This window comes from Glandiceps talaboti, chromosome 15, assembly GCF_964340395.1.
Source record: "Glandiceps talaboti chromosome 15, keGlaTala1.1, whole genome shotgun sequence".
Taxonomy (NCBI): Eukaryota; Metazoa; Hemichordata; class Enteropneusta; family Spengelidae; genus Glandiceps; species Glandiceps talaboti.
The window spans coordinates 13517151-13543348 of NC_135563.1; the positions used below are offsets into that span (position 1 = coordinate 13517151).

Here is a 26198-nt window from a genome sequence, read left to right on the forward strand (position 1 = left end):
CTAAAATGTTCTCACATACCAGTCTTTTCTGGACTCGCAGAAAAGTAAGAGCATGTTCCACTGTTGTCGCAAAAAGGCCTGGTGGTTTAACAACGACGGTAGTTTTTACGACAAAGTCGTTTTACGGCAATGCCGATTTGGATGTTAGTGATCTGACCTCTTCTTGAAATGCCATTTAAATGTAATATAAGTTCAATTATTAGATCCACTTGTTTCTTTTAATTATTTTAAAAATGAAAATGAGTTGAAAGTGTTCTATTCATGATTGCCTGGTGACTACTGTACACACCACTTCTTCAGTGATGGAGAATCAACAAAATATATTCGATTCGAGCGATGAATGAATGAATGAATGAATGAATGAACGGTGGAGACAATTCATGGTACTACTAGTATTTAAACAACGTCGCCTGGCAATCCCACGCCGCGTATTTAAGTAGAGCGATGATTCCTCTGCATGTAATAGTATGTACTTTATTTTGTGTGACTCGACACTGTTCGTTTTACTTTTTATTTTCTTACAGGGTTTGTAAAGAAAAACAAAGGTTCTAGCGTAGGACCGAGAGCGACGTAGTGAAACCACTACAATATTGCATCTAGTATAAAAGTATAGTTTCACTGGACTGCAAGAATGTTTTTTTTAATGAATTTTTGTGGTAGTTTCGTAGACCAATATTTCTATATTTGGCACTTTCATCCCCTTTTCTGAAAATTTGATATTAGATAATTAGTAAACTCACTTCTAAAATTGAACCATTAGACAAAGTGTGTAAGCTGCTTCTTCTAATATTTAATAAGTGTATTGCTACTTTCGTTAAACCTTCAACATACATATTGTTCCTGTCACTCGGTTAATTGCAGAACGCAAATATCTCTCATCCGTTAACAGTTTGGTCCGAGTACGTACGTGCAAGTGTCTTTGGATGCTATTAATATCTAGTATTAAACGTACCTCCGAAACACCGGTATATCCGGTTGCCTCAAGCTGTGTCGGATTTGAATGCTCTGAAGCAGTTCTTGTAGACATCGAGCTGTCCCGGATCCCGACCTTGTACGTGACGAATGTAAGGACCAAATCAAACCGTCTAACAGTTGCTCAGTGATGCCATCCACCAGAGTAAGTAAAGTAATTCGAGACAACCCAACATCACGTTATATGACGTACAAATGGGCGTGGGGATCGAACACGTGTCAGGGAGAACTATTAGTAGATGTACTAGAAACAGAGTTTTACATGTAACAGGCCAGTAGTAAAAGTAGCACACGTAGGACGTACGTGTACACACAGTTGAAACGTTTTTGACGTCTAAAGTGTGATGACAATTCACATTTGGAAGTTACCTACTGTCAACGCTTCCACATGGTGCATCAAGTGGCGTACTCTCTCAATTTGATAATACCATGGTAACGGATATGTCAAAGATTAACAAATGACACGACACTCTATCTGGCACATAAATAACATGCCCACTAAGGTTTCTCAAAGTTTAACGTAATCATTTATGGTTACCATAGTAAACCGACAATAATTTCAAATTGCACATAACCCTTTCTTCTATATAGTCGCAATGACATACAAAGATGCGCTTCCATTTTTCACAAAGTGTTGGATCCAAGGACAATATAAGTGAAATATTTTATGGTTACCATGGTAACAAAGGTGAAAGAAATGTGACGTGAACCCTGTTGGTCATATTATGTCGTATTGATTACAATAGACTAAGTACATTTATGTATCCATGTACATTGTACAATCAAACAAGCACTCATCTATTGTAGTATACTTAGTATGTGGAAATTTGACTACAGTACTTACATAATACAGTGTTGTGGTTCATGTACAGATGAATGAAATGAAAAGTACAAATCACATGATTGAAAGAATGAATGCATACATAAATAAATACAGGAGATATACATACGTACGTACGTACGTACATACTTACATACATACATACATACACACATGATAGTACTGTCTTGTAAAGTATTTTGGTCAAACATTTACTCTCTGAATCACAATGATTTATCTTGAAAGATCTGATGATGGGGAGGGGCATCATATTTTAGAAAAAAAGTGATGGGGGGGGGGGCTCATCCTATTTTGGGCTTTACAGAGGGGTCAGAGACTGTTGTCAGTCACAGCCAGAGAAGCTGACCAGTTCCTGAAGGTGTTTTCCTTGTCTGTGCTGTGTATGCCACGTTGACAGACACCAAACAGTGACGTCGTACACATTGAAGTAAAGTTTATTTACTTGATAATTAAACACAATCAGTGTATATCACACATTTATAAATTATGGGTTTGACATTGTTTATCTTTCTAAATACAGAAGGTCCTCACAGTTTACTTCTGTTTACGCGTTAAACATGTAAATAAAGGTCGGTGTGCTCCTGACCTCGATATAAGATACATGCAAAGAGAAACACACCAAAACGTTCTTGGTGAAAGAATTTCAAAACAGCTGATTTTTAGGGGAATAGCCCTTCCAAGAGCTGAATCCACAACTGTTGGAAAGATATTGTGAACTTAAATGGAAAAATAAAAGATCAATATAGCAGTCAATACATGCTATAGTTAGAACCCCTTTCAAAATCATGGAAGTTTAATACTCGATGCTCAGGAATGAACATCGTCGCACTGCCACGGCATGTTTTACGGCACCGTTCTTTACGAGCCGCCCCACTTTTATTTCGAAGTGTAGCGGAAGAAATAACAGCTATGGTTTGCGAGACTGATGAATAAAAGGAATAATAATTATTATTGGGCAATTGTGGGAGAGGGTGGGGGTGGGGGTGGGGAAATCTAAGGGGTTGTTATTGTAGCCGTTACTTTTAAATATTCTATGATGGAAGGAATCTCACTGAAATTAAGTGCTATGTAATCATCAATACATCGACCAAGTTATTTTCAGCTCAATTGAACATGTTGAAAGTGTCTTCGAGATATCATGTCAGTCAGACAAACACACACACACACACACACACACTCACACGCACACACACATGCAGGCAGAGCTAGAGAGACACAGACAGAGGGACAGAGACAGAGAGTCAGAGACAGACCGACAGGACAGACAGACAGACAGACAGACAGACAGACAGACAGACAGACAGACAGACAGACAGACAGACAGACAGACAGACAGAGACAAACAGAGACACATATACATGTCAATATCAGTTTACACGTAAACCATAATTTGATTAACTAGAAATTGCATAAGTAAACAAAGCAGATAGACACTGGAAAAATAATCTGTTCAACAGTTATACATTAATACACGAAAATTACAATTCCTTACTGAACGATCTACATAGCATGGCAAAAATCATGCAGATATCTTACCACCAAATGACATAACTTGGAAATTGTATCACTTGTCTTGTCACTTGTCTTGTCCATTACTGTACAAAACGCCAGATGTGGCTATACACGTACAGTTCGTCATGCATCACACTTTCAATTTTTCCCTTATTCCACATTGAGATTGACTAGTGATTTAAAAACTGCCACATCTTTTGCTGCTTTTGTACTTGGTGGTAATGAGTTCCATAGAGGTATAGTACGTGGGTATAGTGAATAGTGATAACAATCTTTATTGGAGCGAATGGTATTGTAGTTTAACTTCTGTGTTTGACGGGTGTTGTGTTTGGTTTGGTTTTCTTGATGAAGGTGTTTTATATTTGTAGGGGTGATTCCGTGTGTTTCTTTGAAAATTGTGACGAGTCTTGACTTAGTTCTTCTATTCTGTAGTGATTCCCAGTCTAGAGTTTTTAGTATGGCTGTGATGCTTGTTGTGCGTCTGTAGTATTAACTTAATCATAATCATAAAATGTAATTTGGTGTTATTCATTGTATGACCTAGGTCACAATGGGTCATTGCATGCCTGATATTCAATATAGTTGTAACCTGTTGAGTTAGTATTACATGATCGTTATGTATAATATTACTATCATTTTATATAAAGTGATAATTATAGAGTAGAGGGTCACAATCTGGCAATTTACCAAAAAAAAACCCGACCAAGTCAGTTTTTGTTACAGTAAATTTGATTTTTATAATCAGACATTCGCTTAGCATTGTTAATACAAAATGTAATTACAAACACATAATATGCGTCAGTTGGTAGACAGGTGTTGAGAATCCGATCCCGGGATCCGATCCCTATTATGACGGTGGTGACATTTTTGCTTGTGTTAATACACAGACCCTCCACCAACGTTGGTGGAGAGTCTATGGTTAATACGAACATTATTAAAACCTAATGAAGCAGACTTATGTCTTAATTAATTTAGATAATCAGAAGCAGTACAAGCATGGATGTATCTCCTAATACATCCATGGTACAAGTAAAACGCATATCATGAACCGATTTCAACAACTACTTTCTGGGTGTATCTTTCTTGTCATTTGTTACTTTCACTTCAAACCGTTAACCCAATATTTGACAAATGTGTCACTTTTGATTGGTTTAAAAAAGTTTAACATTAACATACTGAGTCCATTCTGGCAAACCAGTATTTCTTCCACGACACTGCGAACGTCGTGGACGGTGCCGTAAAAGAGGCTGTGGTTTACGACGATGACTGAATCCAGTACAAATGAAGATTTCAATACTTAAAGTGTACATTTGTACATGCAAAACCAAAGCGTGATAAAAATGAAGGAAGTTGGGTTTTGTGATAGTATAAAATAACGAGAAATTGCTTGAAAATAAGCCACTCCAGGCACAGCCACAGAGCACTTCAGGAAGTACTTCATTTGCATATGGACAGGGCAGATTTTGGACATCGTGACGTCACTTCGGGAACACAATCGAAAACGATGACTGCAATTAATGCAACCACATTGATGAACATCGAATGAGTATGAATATATTTGTTAAAGCAGAGTTCTGTTTGCATTCATTCACTTCAAATGAAAAAAGAAAAAACATGCGGCATGCGTCAGCTTGTAGCTTGATCCTCAAACATTATTATCAGCCGACAGTGGGGATAGCTACAATCGCAAGCTTTTATTAAAGTACATTTAGTTATAATATTTAGTTTGTTGTTTGCAAAATTATACTGAATTTGACTCATAGACATGCCATCACTAAAATATAACCTTCTCTTAAGAAAGGTAATTACAAATGACAGCATTTGGGGTGTCACTTTGGTGTTCTTTTTTTTTTGGGGGGGGGGGGGGTAAGTTAGTGGGAGAGCTGGGATGGTCATTTGGAAACAATCATGAGTGGTAAATTACTGGGAGGGGAGTGGTCATTTCGAAACAAGGGGTGGGGTCATCTTGTCTTGATAGATTCTCCATATCCCTAGAATTCACACTCAAATTTTAAACCAATCTACCAAAATGTTTAACCCGAAAGCGCATCTTTTTAGATCACATTTGTTTATGACAGATTTGATCATCACATCTTGAACAATGCTTTATCTCAATATCCCTAGAAACAAGCCCACAATTGTCAGACCAACGTAATCAGCATTTTTTGTTTCTTCATGATTTCACCAATTTCACGATTAGACACTAAAAGTAGCATCTCCACCAAATATCAAATTAATTGGCACTGTGTTTTTTTATGCATAAGTAGCATACCTGGGATACAACCTGACAGCAATTAACCATGACAATAATACTACTGAACTTCATGTCAGTTGTGCTAAATTTGGCCAAATTGCAGCTAATATTGTCATGTCTTTGTATAAAAAAGATCTGTACAATACTTCTGGTGGTCAGCATTTCAATTTATTTAGAAAAGCTAAACATACAGTTGACAGCTGTTACAAAGTAGAGAAAATCACAGAAAAAAAAAAGGACTATATTTTCTGATAAATATTGCATAACTTATATTGTTATCAATGACTGTGTGCCATTATGTGCTAAATAATTTGAAATCAGTTACAAGGATTGGGTAAAACAGTGTACTTATGTTTGGCATTGTGGAGACTGAGATCTGATGAGAGTTTTATGAAATTAAAATAATAAATATGTATATTGATATTGAATTCAGACATTTTTATCTAGCACTATGTCTCTTACATGTACTGGCCTCGGTACAAGCATGCAATAAAGGTCAAACAATACCTTTTAAGACTTTGCTCAAAATCAGTGCATACTAAGTAGGCAAATTTGCATATCAATAAATCTGACTAGTTTGTTTATTGACTCAAAACATAAGGGAATATGAGTAACTTTGCATAAGAAGCGAAGCCAAGGGATTTTCTACACTGATGATAATTATCAGAATAATACTCATTAAAAGAATATTGAAGCTGTGCTTATATGTTTTTTTTGGAAGGCAATTTTTGCAGCAAATTTAAAGCTATCGATAGTCTGCTACTTCTGATTGAGAAATATAATTAACCACATGCTATTGGCAGAACTCAAACTCAGTATTTGTCAAAATATTTAAATTTGATGACATAATTTAGTAATGTATACTAAAATATTGAGGAAAACATGTACTATGTCAGATGCTAGAAATTGATTTTTAATGCCATTGAAGGCATGTGTCAAGACAAACATTACATTAGAATAGTTTACTTTGGAAGTATTTTCACCAACTAAAAAACATTATAAGCTCAGCTTGTGCCCCTTTAATAAACATAAATAAATAGTAATCAGCCTCACATTGTGCACTATGTGACATCAAGGACTGAGGAGCAGCACATGATTTGAGGGAATAATGAAAGAAGAGACAGAGAAATAAGTAAAGGATTGTTGTTGTTTTTTTCAAATATGACCAAAAAGCTAACAAAAACAGTGTCTACAAATGTTCTGTCAAACCAAAATAAACTTTATATCTGTTGTGACATTCATGGTGTTACAACATTTAAGACTGTATGTTGCTTTCTAGTATAGAATCATCAAATTCCACAGACTTGCATAGTTTCTTGCCGACAAGTTCATAGATACGCTCTGGAGGGAAGCCTTTAGGTTCAGCTACTTTCACTGCTAGCATGTTAATGGTTAATGGTGTCTCTGCTGGGATATCACAGGCTGCTACTACACTTTTACCAAGCTGAAAATAATAATATATATAACACAATTTTATTTTCTGTACTCATGAATTCATGTTAGAGCAGCCATACTAACTCAGTAATTCTATATGTTTCTCATGACCTGGCCAACCCTAGATTTCTTCAATCCGGTAAAATAATTTTTTTTTAAAATGATGCCCTCTATGGCAGGATTATTAGGAAAAAATTCACAACATCACATTGTACGATGGTGACCCCTCAAGCACATATCTGAGCAAAATCATTGTATATTGCTGAAATTTGGGAGCTTTACTAAAAAAATACCGCCAATGGCGTTGTAGCACAACTGTAGTTTTTAAAATGTTTATCCATATGCTAGTCTATGCTAACAATAGGTGTTTATTTGCTGAATAATTATCCAGTTGCCTATCCAACCATGTTGTTATCTTTACGATAAATGCTATCATTTGGCTGTTGCTATGGGCGTGGTCATGTTGTTAGATATATTTGCATACATTTATGTATGTTTTTGTTCACTTGTGTATGAATTCCTGATATTGTCTTTGCAATATACGTGATCATTTGGCTGTTGCTATGGGCGTGGTCTTGTTGCTAGGAAAATTTACATACATTTTTTGAATGTTTATTCAATTGTCTATTAAACCCTGTTGTTATCTTTGTGAAATACACCACCGTTTGGCTGTTGCTATGGGCGTGGTCATGGTTACTAGGGTATTTGCATACATTTTTTGAATGTTAATTCATCTGTCTTTCTATTCCTGTTGTTATCTTTGCAATATACGTGATTATTTGGCTGTTGTTATGGGCGTGGTCTTGTTGCTATGCAAATTTACATACATTTTTTGGATGTTTATTCAATTATCTATTAAACCCTGTTGTTATCTTTGTGAAATACACCACCGTTTGGCTGTTGCTATGGGCGTGGTCATGGTTGCTAGGGTATTTGCATACATTTTTTGAATGTTTACTCACTTGCTTACCAGATGATGTTGTTATTTGACCAAAATATACTGCCATTTGGTTGTTGCTAAGGGCGTGGTCATGGTCGCTAGGGCCAATTTTGTCAAAATGTTTTTTTAAAAATCTGCAGAATAACAGTTTCAGAAACATCTCGCCAAGTTTCAGACTAATTGACCAAGTACTTTTTGAGATATAAGTTTTTGACCAAAAATGAACATTTTTACACCTAATTTGCATATCACTCATGGAATCATGGTAAGCTTAACATTTCTTCGTCCATACATCCCTAGATACATTCCCATTAAATTTCAGCCCAATCTGCTCAGTAGTTTTAGAATTATAGATTTTTAACCAAAAAGACACATTTTTAGCCCTAATTTGCATATCACTGATGGAATCATCCCGTCATGAACAAATCTTACTTTACACCACCTTAAGAATGTTCCCACCAAATTTCGCACCAATCTGCCCAGTAGTTTCTGAGTTTAAGTTTTTTGACCAAAAATCACATTTTTTGACCCAAATCACACACCTGTGATGCGATCATTTTGATTTGAACAATTTCCCAACTAGACACCCAAAGTAATGGACCCACCAAATATCGTGGCAATCGGTTCAGCGGTTTTTGACTTTAAGTTGTTTACACACACACACACACACACACATCCACACACACACACACACAGACAGACAGACGCCGGGCGATCCCTATAGCACTACTGAACAAGTTCAGTTGTGCTAACAAATGATTCAAAGTTTTCTTCTAACTTTAATTATCATTTCTAAGTCATTCAGAATGTTAAAATATGATTATCAATTGAAAGCATCAACAACATGGACACATACATTTCCTTTTTAACTTTTTTTCTATTTTTTTAACCACAACCAACTCATTATTTTTGGTGAGAAACATAAAATTAAAAAGGGCCGACCTTATGTGCTAATGTTTCCAAACATTACAGAGAGACATGCTTTATCTGTTGTATGATAAATAGAATCTCACATCCCTGATAGGCTTAGTTGGAATATCTCACATGAATCGGGCAATTTTTCTCTCATGCAAGCCACAGACAAATGCAAGACAAAAATTCCCTAAACAAGTGTGAGAAATTCACTCTTAGACCATTGGTGTGTAGGATTATTTTTCTCATGTCCTCTTTATTCTGGTGAAAACAAAGTTTCACTCGCACATTGAAACAGAGTGTGGGACCAAATCAACGCCGTACTTGTTGTCTCACGTTCTCAGACTACAAGAATGTGAGTTTACCTTGTTAAAAGTACCCATTTCACAGGCTTGAAGGTCTTTTACTGTACTTCCCATAGCTCGTTCTACTACACGGATCTCAGCGATTAATTCTTTCAGTTCAGCTGGTTCTAGAAGAGAACAAACACAAGCAATTATAGACGGTGAGATACGAACAATAACATTATAACAGCCATATGACATGTTTGAAATGATGAATAAACATTTGAATTGTGTAACATATGGTGTGCAGCTTCTCTCACCATTGTAATTAATTTCACCAATTTAAAGTTTATAATTGTATGAACTTTGACTTTTCTGTTCAGGAGTAACCTGGTCTTCATCTCAGACACAGCCCCTAACATTTCAACTTATTCATTTATATTCTGAAGTTTTACAAATATGGCCGTCATTCTGTAATTATTAAAAAAAATGTTTGACTATTTACCTAATGATGCCTTGTGATCATTTCCCTTCCATGTTTTGTCCATAGTTATGTGTCTTTCCACTACTTTAGCACCCATAGCAACTGCTGCTAAGGTGATTGTCATTCCGCCTTCATGTCCGGAATACCCTATAGGTATATCAGGAAATTCCTTCTGGTATTGCTGAGAGGGGTATAGAAGTGAGGAATATTAACACATTAGAAGTTCAGTTGACATGTCAGACCTTGATAAAACTGGCTTAAATGTACAACAGTAAAGCTTAGTTTGGATTCATGGATGGCTGTTAATGTAATACACCCCTCAAAAATAAGTTTAAATCTTTTGCTGTTACTTTGTTTATGAAATTCCAACCTTTCAAAATTCAAAATTGAAAAAAATGAGGTAAAAAATAGTGGCTGAAATAATGATATTCAAATTAAGTCATTTTAGAATCCAAAATGGCCACCAAACACTGTGTTTACTCGATGAGGAAATGAAAGATTGACAATTTCCTTCAAAGCAAGTTGGTGAACTCCAAATTTCTTTTATTATTTCAGAAGGACAATGGAACAAGCTTTCATATGGCAAATCTTAGAGAGATTTGAATAACTTTGATTTTCAGGTAATTACGCTGTGTCCAAACAAATCAAACTGTGAGAGCCGAGTTTGAAAATATTTGACACAAAGTAAAAGCAAAGCACACCATGATTCTTACATTTATAATATCAAGATGAATATCTCCTGGTTCTAAGGGGATAGGCACTGCCTAATACCCTGTTCAGGCATGCACAGTTACATCGGTGCTGCACCAACATAAAGTTACAACTGAATTCTTCTAAGCTACCAAGTTTGCCTGTCACATGCTGTACATAGTTTTAGCATAGCATACGGCAGGCAAAGTTGGTAGGTTGATAGAATTCAGTGGTAAATTTACACTGGTGCAGTGTCTGCATAACTGTGTTCCGGGGGGTTGGGGGGGGGGTTATGTCTGAACAAGGTATTAGTGAACGAACAGAACTAATCATTGATTGGTTTAACTATCTTGTACACCTGTATCTTACCTTTATAATATTAAGATGAACATCTTCTGGTTCCAGTGGATACGCACTAGTGCATTGTAAGAAACAGAACTTATCATTGATTGGTTTAACTGTCTTGTAAACCTGTCTCATTGTACTCATGGTTTGCATACCAGATGAAATAATCATTGGACGTCCTTTCTTGGCAGTATTTTCTAAGTATGGCATGTTGTTCGTATCACCAGACCCAACCTTAAAGAATGGAATTCCTAGTTCATCTAAAAAATCGACTGCTTTCTAAAAGGAAAAGAAAAAAATATTGAAGGAGAAACAGTTAAGATTTACAAAATATGGAAAAGTACTATGCCAAAATGCAAACTCATTATTCTTTAAATTGCATATGAAATACATGTTGCTACAAGTACATGTAAATTATCTAAATGCTGATATCCTATTGGTTAAGAAGGTGGTCACATGATTTTTAGCAACTTGACTGTGATTGGCTTATTACATAAGAATGCTTCCAGCTTCATCAAATAAAACAGCCAGGACTTCTGGGAAAGTCGTCATTTTTTGAACTATTGAATAACAAAGTTCAAAATTTTAATGAGAGCTAAAAAATGTGTAAAAAGTTTGTTACTGTATGTACAATAACAAATCTTTTGACACTATTTATCAATATTTTACATTTACTTGAGTTACAAACATAGACTTGGTATACGTTGATTTTCCAAGTAGAAAGCCATGATAAAATTGTTTTATAAATTAAAAATCCAAAATAAATACCCATTAAATAATTTAATTAAATTCATTCAGACAGTGTCACATATGTTTGTAGTGGTAACATGTTCATTGGTAAATTATCGGTATGCAAATAATGATTACAACTATACCTACAGAGAGATAAATGAAAGGTTTGGCAAATGTTTATTAACATAAATATTAAAACTGATCAAGACTGTGTCATGTGTGGAATAGTGGTGACGTGGTAGTCACTTTATTAGAATTGTGAAGCATTGGTAGGATCGTAACACCAAACCACCCACACACACTCACACCCACCCATCCACCCACCCTCCCACCCCCACCCCCCCCCCCACACATACCCCCCCCCCCCCCCCCCCCACACACACACACACACACATTTCATTTGATGAAAATCCTATTGGGGCAGTGTGCCCTCTAAGCCAATTTGACAAGCCATTGATGCACACAATTTCTAGTGACATATGTTACCAAATTTGGTGTTCCCCTATCTCTTACTATGTGGTGACTCACAAGAAATGTCAGTTTGTATCATTTTGACTCACAACAACAAAATTTGGCTATCATTAGAGGGCATATTGTGTAGGTGTGTGCTGATGGGTCTGCTGAGGCTGAATGTGAGACTCAATATGAGACTAGTGTCATATTAGTCCTCCAATGTGAATCTGAATCTCAGACCAAATTTATACACGTCTTGAACTCACGTCATCCATTCCTGATGCACCAAGTATTATTCCAACAGAATCTGCATAAGCCTTCAATTCCCTGTATTGGTCATGACTGAATTCTAAGAATTCTTTATGTTCTCCATATGTCGCTCCCCAAGAGTGAGGAGAGTTGTAAGGCCTGGCCAATGCTGCCTTGTTGAATTTATGTTTCAGCTCACTCTTCTGGAATTTGGCACAATCAGCACCTGCATCCTGTTAAGTGTAGATGACAGAGAGAAAGATAATATTAATACCAATTACAAGTTTGTTCTCTTCTTTTTTTTGAGGGGGGGGGGGGACCAGGGAGGGTTGGGTAATTGGAACCTCACCAGTTGCTATATTTGGTCTTCTAAAGAAATACATGTATTCTGCCTTGTGGGTAATGCATAACACTGGGTTTGAATCTGAAGATATCTTTACCCCATGGATAGCCTGTATATACAATACATAACAATTAATAGGGAGTAAAGAATCTGATTAGTAATTTTCTTTTTTATCACACAAGGGTATGTGTCTTATTAAACTTTTGAAGCATCTCATACCGAGTAGTCTGTGTAAAATTAGACTGTGTCAAGGTCATACTGTCATGTAGTATTTATACATAGAAACAAGTATGCTGTGCACTATGCATGTAGAACACTGCAGTATTACTTAGCATTTGAGTGTCAAGTAACTTGTGAATTAGTAAATGTAAAACCCAGGTATGATATGTTCTTAACCCAGGGTTCTCTGTCTACAAGTCTCTAAAGTCAAAAACATTAGTTTTACTAAAATATGACAAACAAATTCAGCAGAAATAGACCACAAATAACAAATTCTACTTTAGTGAATTGGATTGAATTCAGAAATTGAGTGTGTTCAATATGCTAAGAAATAGGGGTCTTCTCTGTCTTTCATAAAAGACATTCAGTATATAATTCTACCCCTTCTTAATTATAACATTTTTTCTGAAACCTCTTGACATATCAAAACAATTTTAAAGTAACCCTTCTTTATCCTCTGCCCCCCCACCTCAATTAAAGGTTCACACGTGCACTCATTCACTTGCTCGCTCACTCGCTTGCCACACAAGCTCACACAAACACAACGTGGCAGATATTGTGTCAGCCTTTTATAGCAAGCTATAACCTTCTAAAAAAAAAAGATCTACACATTTAAACTATAGATATTTATGGGTTTCTTCTTTCCCATAAAAATTAAGCTGTTAGCGAGGTAAGGTTAAAAAACTGACTGAAGGTCACGTTTAACTTTATGCACAATTTGGGTGATCTTAAAGACCAAGAAACCGGGAACATGTGAAATAAATGACATACGTGTCAGAGTATTTAGTTACAGGCTACATGTGAATCAATAATAACCTATGACCTATGACCTTGTCAATGTCAATAAATCTCTTTCTGTAATGTATATATCTCTGCACTGGTCTATTAGTACTATGTGCCTAGTTCATTGAGTTTATATACATTCTATTGCACTTTACTTCTGAAAATCATTCAACATGAGTTAGTTACTCAAAATTAATACTTTCAAAATGATTCAAACTCACTCTCCTTTTAGTTATAGAAGGCTGATAATTATTTCACAAATGTACAAGTCAATTGTCTCATGGTGTTTAAATTGCAGAATGCATGTTATTATTCAAACAGAATATTGACTTTTATTTCTAAATTTTTAATACCCATAAAACTTTTTTTTCAAGAGTGTGGAAAAATGAAGAATACTTGATAAAAGATACGTATCTGTATTAAAGCTAGGGAGTTGGGGAGTACTGTTTGGCCCCCTAACATAAGGGACCGGACAGAATTTACGGCAGGGGGGGGGGCCTGGGGAGAAATTATCTCTGACTTGGTTTTTTTCCTGGCCCCCCCATCCACTGTGACCAAAATTTCACAGCCCCCCCTTTCAAAAGTATAAAAATTTCATGGCCCCCCCCCAAAAAAAAAGAAAAAAAAAGAAGAAAAAAAGTGCACAATATCCTGCCCCCTACGTATACAATAACTAAAAAGAGTACAAATTTTTTTGTTACTGTAGCACAACTGTAATATTTCTTTTGGTACTACTATTATGTTACTATTTCAGCCCAAACAACTTAGTAGTTGTAGAAGAATTTTTTTAGAAAACAAAACAAAATAAAACATTTTGACCATACATGTAATCATACACATGTGGTATAATCTTGTTTATTTCCCAACTAGACACCATAAGTAGTCATCACTTAATACCAAGGCATTTGATGTGGTGGTTTTAACTGTCATTCACTGATACATACACAGAAACACAGACACAGAGTAAACACACATTCACATGCGTGATTTGTGAAAAACTGTAGCGGGGACATTTGTGGGGAGTATCTAAGGACATCACATCACCTACATAGTGTATTCAAATATCTATTTATACTCATAACACAATAACTATCTAATGTCAGACATTTGTGATGTCATGAAGTGCTAGCAAACTAAGGATTTTATGCACACTGAGGTCTGACAAATATAGCTTTCACTTTCCTACACCAAATGCATTACCAATACACATGTAAATGTAAGACATTTGTGACTTCATGAAAGTGCAAAGAAATTCAGAATGTTGTGGAATACTTAGATGTAATCAATATGCTTTCAGTTCCAAAACCATACATATTTAAACCTATAGTGTCAGGCATTTGTGACTTCATGATGGGGACAGCAAATTCAGAATTGTATTCAATACACTGTACAGTGATCAGATGAGTATTACTCACAGTTTTCTAAACCATTCACATTAAGCTTGAAGTGCAGTGTCAATGATGAATAGCCTTTGCAATACAATCCCTTTATTCATAATCTTGAATTTATATAAAGGCAAGTTTCCATGATCCAGCCAGTCTACCTGATCTAGTTTGAACAATAAGGGAGCCATCCTGGTCTTTTTGATGGCTAGACTCATTTGATTCGCTGTCACTCTCACTGTCACTGTCACTAGTACTTGATGTATCGGTGTCACTATCACTACGAATTTCTTCTAAAACAATATCTCCTTCTTCACTGTCACACAGTTCCTCTTCACTTTCACCACCTGTGTTCTTTTCAATCACTGACTTCTGTTGCTCTCTTGAAGTTCTTACACACACACACACACACACACACACACACACATATATATATATATACACACACACACATATGTATCCTTGATGGTAATTACACACTGAACCTGTTTCCACAGTGCTAAAATGTATGTATGTATGTATGTATGTATGTATGTATGTATGTATGTATACATATGTGTGTGTATAAGTGTGTGTGTGTGTGTGTGTGTGTGTGTGTGTGTGAACAACTTGGAGTATATAAGAGTAATTCAGGGTGTATCAAATTAATCTTGAGTAGTGTTTTCATGCTTCACTAAATAGGTACATACAAACGTACACACTTCCATTTTAATACATAAATGAAAGTGTAGACATTCAATATTAAAGGCGATATCAAGTGCTATCTCAATATCAAGTGCAATGCTAAATTTTCTAACATATCAATTTTTTTCAATGACAAAATATTTCGCGGCCCCCCCCTTACAAACCATGAGAATTTTCATGGCCCCCCCTTCAAGCCTCCCATTTTTTTCATGGCCCCCCCAATTTCTCCCCAGGCCCCCCCCTCTGCCGTAAATTCTGTCCGGTCCCTAAGCATAATTTGTAGCTTGGTTAATGAATGGACACCGATCTACACTAGCTTCAAATGAAATGTAGTAAAAGTTTGACTTGTTCTGAGAATGTTATTTGTCAATATAAAGGATTTGAAGTTGGCTATTAGTTACCACGGCTTATCCAATCACAGGTGACGTTTGCGATTGCGATTCACTTCGTCCCATTTTCAACTCGTCCCATTTCAACTCGCCCCAATTTCAACTCGCCCCATTTTCAACTCGCTCCATTTTTAACTCGTCCCATTTTCAACTCGCCCCAACAACACTAGGAAATGTTTATAAATGTAAACGATACATGGACTCGAAGTACGGAGACCGAAACATTTACATGATTTTACCTACGTAGCCAGTTGAAGCGTAGCAAATGTAACATTTCGTAGCAGAAAGTGGTGTGGGTTTTGGCTAAGTGTTTGGTAGATCTAGAACTTATACTAGCACAACAACTTTCCTCAGTCATGGAATATCACTTTTCACACTTTTAGGACTTAATGTTTACAACCCAAATAAGAAATAATAATGATAATAACCAGGGAGAATATTAGTGACTGACATGCTTTACGACTTCCGCGCGTACGGGTTTTGGAGACGTGTTTCCTCTCCCTAGTTAACGCAACTTAGTATTGTAGTAATAGTATGTGTTTACAGCGCAAGTGGTACATCATTTGCACAGGTAAATTATATTGTAAAGAGTTGGGGCGAGTTGAAAATGGGGCGAGTTGAAATTGGGGCGAGTTGAAAATTGGACGAGTTGAGTGGGACGAGTTGAAATGGGACGAGTTGAAATTGGGACGAGTTGATCCGTCACCGACGTTTGCTACTTCCTGATTACGTAACATGTGAGACAGGTGTGGCTAGGGAAAATTGGAAAAAAATTTGAATCCGTTCCCTGTGACAGTTAAAAACAGACACGCAATGTGCATGGCAGTGTTCCTATGAATAACGTAATTATGTACAATAGTTATCAATGGCAGGTCATTTAAAGTTTCGAGAAATAGAAAGTGACACGTGTTCAAACACCCACGAGTTGTAGTATAAATGTACAGTAAAATGTTATTACGAACCTTAGCAACTTGAATCATCTGCTTGGCTATGTTGATGTCACCTTGGTGGTTCTGCCCGATTTCGGCGATAAAGAAACATGGATGGTTACCGCCGATCATGCGACCGGGTGCTATCTCGATTTCTAGAGGCATTTTGAGAAGATATATTTTTATACTAAGTCAAGTGATGTCTGCTGTGCTACGACTACGAGTGTCTCCTAGGAAGATACAGAGAACTTTCAGTGACAGCGCCCTCTGTAGCGTTTAAATACTTTTCAGACCATTTAAGTCGGTGTGAATAAAGACACAGATCACGTTCACCAACCCCGGCAGCCGTCTGTTACAACAGTGTAGTGCCACGCCCATATTATATTAAATTTGTTGTCTTCAAGTGACCTTTTTCGACAAAAAATTTTGATTTGAATGTATATCATTATTACAAAATTGGTTTTACTAGTATATGCCTCAACTATCAATATTGCATCAACATGAATTTCATTTCTGTTTTTGATGTCCACTTTTTGAATTGAGAGCTAGATAGTTACCAAAATAGTTATATACTGTGTGACATCTGTGTAGCATATCTTCACAATCTGAAAGTGCCTCTCTTATATGTAATTTATCAAAATATATATTTCTTTTCAAATGAGAAAGAAGTTAAAAACAGGAATTTTGAGGTGTCAATCTAATCTGTGATTACAATGTAAAATCTGTTTACCTTTCTTGTCCACATGTCAATGAAAACGGCAAATGTTCATTACAACATGAAGCTCCAGAAATTGGGATTTTAACAAATATTTGACTGTAAATAGATATTTGAAATGCAAATATATGCCGGAAGTCACCTCTCACATTTAGGCTGGTGGCCTATTGTATGTGAATAAAGTAATTCATTATATTGTGACTTATATCATTAACAGTGTTATATTATACCAATCATTAGATTATTATTTTACATCATTTCACTAACTGTTTTAGCAACATTTTTCTTGTAATGATTTGATATTGTAAATATAACCAGTTGTATGAATGAACATTTGTAAATACATAAATTATTTTATTACAATATAAATATTACATTGTTTATCAATGGAGTCAAGAACGTTATCACTTTGCATACCATTCAAGGAAAATACTAACGGCAATGTTTATGTAGATGTCTTAATTAATTACTGGTTTGCAAGTTTGTTTCAATATTAACTGTAGAGCGCAAATATCTGGTTACTTAGAGGGCCTACTTTGACCCCATGTTGACCTCGACAAACCAACATGGCCGAGACGGAAAGTGCGAGGACTCAGCAGCATGTAAGCACTGATTCTGATGATGATGTGAAACTGTATCGTGATCGTCAGGAATGGAAAGATGTAGTACCTGTACCACAAGACGACGGACCAACTCCAGTGGTACAAATCGCTTACTCTGAAAGATGTAAGATACGTTGCACTATTTTTCGATTGTACTACACAGTACGTGCTTGGCATCTCGACTGATTGAGAGACGACTGTAGGTTCATGTACTCGAGAACCGCTGAGTCGATTCACGATGTACTGTATTCAAGGATTACAAACGAGAATGAAGCAGGTAGATTGATTATCTAACAAACTAAAGCCAAAACTAAAAGTGACCTTTATGAAGGCCTTTATTCCTAGACCTTCAAAATCATGTATGTACACAGTACACTGTACAGATTCTATGATGTGTGGGTGTAAAACCTAATTTAGAGAGAACATAAACGACAAAATTGATCACTTCACTAAAAATATCAACTTAGAAATTTATGAACTTGGTAAGGGGGAGAGAAGATGTTAGTAACAATAACATGATATTTAATATCTTTCCTGTTTCTATTTCCAGTTCGAGATGTGTACGATTATTTTCGTGCTGTGTTGAAAAGTGATGAATACAGTGAGAGAGCATTTCAACTAACAACTGATGCTGCAGAATTGAATCCTGCAAATTACACTGTATGGTAAGAATTGTCACATATACTGCCCCATGGAATTTAATGAATTTTTTGTTAGGTTCAATTATGGCCTAGTCTAGTACCACCCCAGTGTCAGTAGCTGGCCCTCACTGAAACGGCTAGTGCCACCACCCACAATACCCCGGGCAATGATATTTCTTATCACTGAACATTTCCCAACAAGTAAATCACACAGAACTCTTCAAATGCTTCCATTTTACCTTAAAACACCAAATAGAAATCTATTATTTGATTTCTCCAGTGAGGAATGGCTAGTGCCACTGCAGTGGCATTAGACACTCCATTAAATTATTAGTTTCAAAAAAATAAAAAGTATGTTCTTCAGAGGAAAATAATATCATTAACTATGCAATGCAAGCCAAAACATTTTTGTAAGATTACCCTGACAATGACTTAAGTTTTATTTGATGTAGAAATTGACTGAAGTAAAAACTGTCTTTCTCTATTTATCGTGTTGGTTTCCATTTGTAATACCTTTGACAATCATAATTGATTTGGACAAGGAAAAAGATACAAATAGCTTATCACAAAACTAGGGATGGATGATTTGAAAACACTACAGTATACAATCATAGACCCTCCACCAGGTGGAGGGTTTCTGATACAATGTACAGTACTAAAATTACGATCATTTACACACTTAGTTATAATTTCGTCTGAGACAAATTAACTTCATGTCGTGAAGTGTGTTGTTTAATCTCTAGGCATTATAGAAGAGTATTGTTGAAATCATTGGACAAGGACTTGAAACAAGAACTCCAATATATAAGTGATGTCATCCAAGATCATCAGAAAAATTACCAAGTCTGGTAAGTTAGTACCATAAAAACTAGAAAACTAGGGTACAGCTAGCACAGTGGTGAACATGACAACAAATTTCTGAATGAAAAAAGAGGAATATTTTGTTATGTATGTACATATATGATTTACATGTAAAGAACCTAGAAGTCATAAAATTGATATATTGTAAAGAAACCTAGTAGAGAGAAAGTAGTGTAAGAATATGAAATTCAGTAGTGGAATTATACAACTTTATTGATTAAACTGGACAGGCATACACATTTGCATACACACAGACACAGACAGACAGACAGAAACACACACAGACACATACTCATACACATACACACATGTACCATACATATACTGTGAAGACAAATACATATGTACACTATATGCACGGCAAGGGAATCATTTTAACGGTTCATTTCTCTGAAATACACCAAGTAAAAATACTTTCTCATAGCTGAAATTGAGTAAGGAAACATGTACTGGTATAACCAATACTGTAGTATATATTTATACTGTATTTTGAAACTATGCAGTTGTACTGCAATGTCATTGGCACTATTTTTATTTCTAGGCATCATCGTAAGATTGTAGTGGAATGGTTGAGTGACCCTGGTGATGAGTTAGCATTTACTAAGAGTGTTCTTGACCAAGACTCCAAGAATTACCATGCTTGGTCTCACAGACAATGGGTTCTACACCACTTTGGTGTGTGGCGAAATGAACTAGAGTACGTCAACATGCTGCTGCTGAAGGATCTACGCAATAATTCGGCTTGGAACCAGAGATATTACGTCATCAACAATACTACAAAGTTTACAGATGAAGTCTTGGAACGAGAAGTCAAGTAAGTACAAATGTTCCTACTCTGTAGCTGGTCATGTGTTCATCACATGATCTGCTTTCATTCTCTTTTTTGGCATCCCCACAGAATTTTATGTATTTGAGCACCTTCAATATTTAGACTGACAGAGAGGCGTGTTTTAATTGCAGGTTTGCCCAGGATATGATTCAAAAAGCACCAAATAATGAGAGTGCATGGAATTATTTACGTGGGTGAGTATTTGTATCAATTCTAAGGGAAAATAGCATAGTGTAGAAAATTGTATGTGAATGTTTAATTCTTGCAAAGAAGTTCAAAGTCATATCATGCAACATCAGATGTTGTGCCTGCAGTATGTTCCACTAGAGGGCACTATGGATTGTGCAGTTTATGTCATGTCATTTGACAACAAAAAGTTGATGTGCCTCAATTACAAGGACAACATATTAAATAGTAGGGGGGAGTGGAGCTGTACAAGGGTTTGTTCAATTATGTAACCCTGGGAGCCTCCAGGCCCCTAATAAAGTTGCCCCAAGTTGTGTTCGATTACCACATGATGTCACGTTTTGTGGTGCTCCCAAATCGACTTTCCACGCAGAGACAGTGCAGCTTGTGGATTGACCTGACCTGACCTGACCCTTCAAAATTGTCTTACCCCATGGTCCAAGGCTCTCCGGGCATGCATACTCGAACATACCCCTTGACATCAGTTGTCATGTCACTAACAGTGTACCCAAAGACTCATTACATCACCTTTATAAGATGATATATTGTAACAGCTATAAACAACCTTTTTTTTCAAAAATCTTTTTCACCAGAGTTTTATCTGAAAAAGAATTGCACAGCTATCCAGGTGTAATGGAATTCTGTCAAAGACTTTACGAAGGAGAAATCAGATCACCTCATCTATTGGGCTTTATGATTGATATATATGATGCAATGATAGAGTCTGGAAATTGTGATAAAGAAGACACATTAAAGCAAGCAACAGAGGTAAGATACAGTGATACTGCGTATCAATCTTTTTTATACAAAGATAACAAATATAGTGACACAGGAAAAACAACACGAACATGTGAAAGGAATAGATGATGTGATATAGTGTAAAAGTAATTGATAATGCACAGAATCTCACCTTCTATATGTCTTGATCTATCATATATATGTATATGCTTTCAAAAGACTATTGAAGATTTCGCTGTTAGTTTACCGAGTTAAAAGTTGTATACATACAGCATGTATTACTGTATGTACTAACATGTGTAGTCATTCATAGAATCCTTAGGTAAACATTTACAACTTTGACCTCTGACTTTGCTATATTGGTCCCAAGTCATTTCCTTGACCACTGAATATAGATACCAAGGAATTTGATAAACTGGAATGCTGACAAGTGTTCACTATTAAAAACCGACTTTACTTTTTTGCTTTCCCAGATGTGTGCATCCCTAGCAGAAAAGTTTGATGTCATTAGGAAAGAATATTGGTCATATGTATCAAGAAGTCTAGCATTGAAATATGGCACTACAGCAGAATAAACTTCTCACAATGTCAAATCTAACTATGTTCAATGAAATCCTAAGTCACCTCTAGTCTGCTTACAGTCTTTGCTCTGAGATGTTTACCTTCCCTCTGGTGTCTGCTTTACACAAACAGGAAATCAAGAATGTAAAATCTGATTGGTCAATGTGCCTTAACATCTTGTGGTTGCCATGAGATATGGTAATATTTATTCAAATTATGCAAATGGGCAATGGTCATGTAAAATCACATTGGTCAATTTTCCAAGACATTGTATGGTTGCTATGGGAATATGCTAATATATATTCAAATTATACATATTCAAATAAGCAATATTAAGATCAGTACAATGTGATTGGTTTTGCCATGGAATACTTAATATATAGTCAAACTTTCTCCTTGGGACTACTTGTGACTACGAGTCCTATGAATCAAAACACTATCTAGATGTTTAAGGGGAGGCATTTATCACTGAGCCATAATTGTTGCTTGCTTCTAAGTTCTTGTACAGAGTACTGTTCTATGTAAGTGTGATGTAGTCTTGTTTCTTGTAAAGTCAATTTAGGTCCAGTACTAGTATGATATGGTAGTAGGTATTAAAGTGACTCAGTGTAGTATTTTCTGACTTCCTGAAATGAACTCCAGTTGTACAAAGTGGTTGATTCCTTATTGATTGATTCCACTCAAAAATAGAAAATAGAGTCAAAATGCACAGGAGCTACTGGTATTAGAAATGGTCTTCACATGTCCAACACTGCAACAGTTTTTATCAAGAATGTCATGACATTTTTTCAATTCTCCATATACAGCACATTTTGAACATTCATCTCTAATCCAGCAGGCACTTAGTTTTGGCATAAGACAACCATTTTACCTTCAATGACGTATTGCATAACTTCAAGATATTTCAGTTCAATAATCAATATCGACAAGCCTCAGGGCATCATTTCATATCAAGTGACTTATCATACAATATTTGGATGTAACAGAAACTGGATGGATAGACATAGAGATGTGTAGTTTTACAGACGGCTGTGGTAATAAATGTAGTGACCTTGACCTCTATCTCCAAGGTCATATGACAAAGTCAAGCTGCAACTGTCTACTACTATAAAGTATGGTGAAGAAAGCTTTCAATGGAAGAAACATAGTAACCTTGACTCATCTGCAGTCAATTGTGACTTTTGCACATCATGTAAGCAGTGATTCTATACACATGGTTTATATTGCAATGCATGATTTCCGTGCACTCACTGTCTTATTAGGACAGCCAATGACTGACAAGTGTCTTAGTATTTACAGTCAATTTTCCAACTGAACTGAAACTACAGTGAGGCAGTAACCAACCCATTTTCAGTAAGATAGCCAGTCTAAACATAACTAGGTATGCCAGTATAAATCATAGAACCCATTTTAGGTACAAACAAAAATAGACTTTGGAAATTGAATTCTGTTTGTCGTGAATCATACCACAGATAATAAAACCATTGAACATTTTCAATTTGGTGTAAGTAGAAAAATGACTTTTGGTTTGGTATCTTTTCAACCATGAAAGTGTCGTGCAATTGAAGTAAGCTTAGACTCAAAAAGACAGTCTCGCTGCCAGACTTCATGACTTGCATCTTTCTAATGCAAGTGCAAGAAGTTTGCCCAGAGTGACAAAGCTGCTATGGGGAGAGCGACAATGCTTGAGGTGCACTTTGTGTGCCTTATAATTGAGGAAACACAAGTCACACAGTCTGGCAGTGGGACTAGTAGTCAGTAAGGTAGCCCCACATAATGAAGTAGATGCACAAGAAATGTGCCAGGTAGCTAGTCATTAGAATTTATATCCAAAAGTAGGATTTTCTGAACCATATGTATTGTACTGTGATGTTTTGATATCGTTCAATGTCTACATCAATTAATTATACACAATTGTGTTACAAGGTAATGATGAAATAGTCCAGCTAAGAGCTTACTTTACCTGCAAGTAACCCACTTTCATTTGCTCTTCAAATAGATAGTATTAATGCAAATATTGTAAAAATATAATTTTGTGTACATTTCAGCTTTGTTTATATGTTTATACTTTGCTAGTGGTCGTTACCATTTATATTACAACCAGCACTAGATTTTCATCTGTATTACCGTTGAGTACATTCGTACGATGTTTCATTTATGCCATGTTAAAGCTGCACTAGGTGCAACTAGAAATTTTTTTTGAAACCTTTTTAAAGATACAATGTCGTAATATTGTACATCCTGAACAGTATCAAATCACCTGTGAGTAACATATTTGTGTAGCTGTACACATATTATGGTGTAATATATCCAATCAAAAGTGATTTTTAGGTCCACTCCCTAAAATCAGTACTACTACGTGATTGCAACTCAGCCTGGATAAGTTGATGTCTAATTGACACGTACAATGTCTAGTATATTATTGATGTTTGAACAATTCTCTGCGAAAACATTGTAGTTGTCTGATTGAAAAAACACATTCCAATTACAGCTAGTGCAGCTTTAGCCTAAAGTATAGTGAACATAACATTCCTAAAATTATGACATTATTATGAAGGAATTGATATTAAAGTACAAAGTACAGTTTGAAATTGTACAAATCTAGATGAGAATGTATGAAATATTAAATCAATGGCTTTTTTGTTTATATATTGTGCTTCTCATTTTCCTATGGCTGGTATATTTGTGTGTGTGTGTGTGTACGTACGTGAGCATGTTTATGTATGCATTTCCATACATACGTGCATATCATACTCAGCCAAAAACTTCCAGGTACACTATATGGATTCCTACCACATTTTTTCTCCTTTACAGATTCCGACACACATTCATCATCCACATCAACATCATCTGGTTTGATACTATTTCACTGCACTATCCAGTCAGTTACACAAACTACTCATGACTCAATAAACTGTGTTTATTTAGAACAAAAAAAAATCAAGGTAGAGCATCACAAGGTCAAAAGGTCAAATAATCTTTCATATCTCCTTGTCTCACTTGGAGAGCACTGTCTGGGATAGGTTTCAATAGACAAATGTTATAGCCATATCATGTTAACATCTAGTAGCTTTCATTCCTGTTTATAAATACATATCTGGTACACCTGTTCAATACATGTATGCAATAGTGTGCCCTCTCAGCCAATTTGACGAGCCACTGACGCACGCAATTTGTAGGGACGTACCAAAATTTGGCGTTCTCCATTCTCATTACTATGTGGTTTCTCACAAGTAATACCAGTTTTTCTCATTTTTACTAACAACAACAAAATTTGGCTTTCATTAGAGAACACACTGGTATGCAATGTTTATATCTATACACATCTGATACTATAAACGGCAATGTGGTAATGTTGAGTTGATAATAAATTCTTGCCAACTTTCCCTTCTATAGACCATTACGTTTTATTTCAACATTTCTCTGTAAAAGGGAAACAATACATCTCATTACAGATATCCAACTGACTATTCACCATCAGAATGGTTACAGAGTAACAAAACAATATCAAATCAATGTCTACAAATGGTCATACTATCCATTTGATACTTTGTAGTTACTAAGATCACTACAATATGATGTCAAACTCAGGTGACACTGTGTGGACATTTCCCTTCCATCATAATAGGCCCATAGCTAATCATAATTCATCATATCTTATATGTGATGCTGGGTCACCTTATCTGACCTATGACCCTGGGTCATATACTGACGTGTCATAAAACACGAGTAAAGTCAGCAAGGTGCTGATGATGACATACACAAAATACAAGTAACATACTGAGCTAAAGAGAAGGGTCTTAATCCGTCTAAATAGTCCTGCAGTGCAGTATATCAACATTTGTTGTCGTCTACTGTGTTTTGATCGACTACTGTGTTTTGATGTGAAAACATGATATCATTCTATATTATAGTACACAATACTAACAAATGTTCCCTATTGGTAACAAGTAATCAAATTTGAGTACCTGATGCAAAACAGTACTAATTTACATAATTAGCATAAAATTGAATACCAGATGTAGAACAATACTCATTCACATAATTAGCATAAATTTGAATACCAGATGTCGAACTTATTCACATAATTGACATAAATTTGAATACCAGATGCAGAACAATACTCATTCATAATTAGCATAAACTTGAATACCAAATGTAGAATACTCATTTATATAATTAACATAATTTTGAATACCAGATGCAGAACACACATTTGCATAATTAACATAAA

At 35.8% G+C, this 26198-nt stretch overlaps 3 protein-coding genes across 3 annotated transcripts in view; 1 reads left to right on the forward strand and 2 right to left on the reverse strand.

The window, feature by feature from the left end:
* The window catches only part of LOC144446412 (bifunctional UDP-N-acetylglucosamine 2-epimerase/N-acetylmannosamine kinase-like), a 40582-nt gene extending 39588 nt beyond the window's left edge, over window positions 1-994 (reverse strand). The window contains exon 1 of the mRNA XM_078136169.1: window positions 953-994. The gene's annotated coding sequence lies outside the window, so the exon portion shown is untranslated. The remainder of the gene's footprint in view (window positions 1-952) is intronic.
* A 4754-nt stretch (window positions 995-5748) lies between these two features.
* On the reverse strand, window positions 5749-17088 carry LOC144446459 (N-acetylneuraminate-9-phosphate synthase-like). The gene is made up of 6 exons (XM_078136224.1): window positions 16865-17088; window positions 12120-12335; window positions 10693-10947; window positions 9655-9814; window positions 9231-9337; window positions 5749-7023 (listed from the first exon to the last, which is right to left on the reverse strand). Exons 1-6 carry the CDS (start codon window positions 16994-16996, stop codon window positions 6835-6837), a joined length of 1059 nt encoding a protein of 352 aa, XP_077992350.1. The 5' UTR covers window positions 16997-17088; the 3' UTR covers window positions 5749-6834.
* Window positions 17089-18106: 1018 nt separating this feature from the next.
* LOC144446472 (protein farnesyltransferase/geranylgeranyltransferase type-1 subunit alpha-like) lies at window positions 18107-24592 on the forward strand. Its single transcript, XM_078136239.1, has 7 exons — window positions 18107-18272; window positions 18699-18813; window positions 19533-19637; window positions 20192-20464; window positions 20611-20673; window positions 21259-21433; window positions 21877-24592. The coding sequence occupies exons 1-7, from the start codon at window positions 18113-18115 to the stop codon at window positions 21976-21978; spliced, it is 993 nt and encodes a 330-aa protein (XP_077992365.1). The 5' UTR covers window positions 18107-18112; the 3' UTR covers window positions 21979-24592.
* Window positions 24593-26198: the final 1606 nt, after the last annotated feature.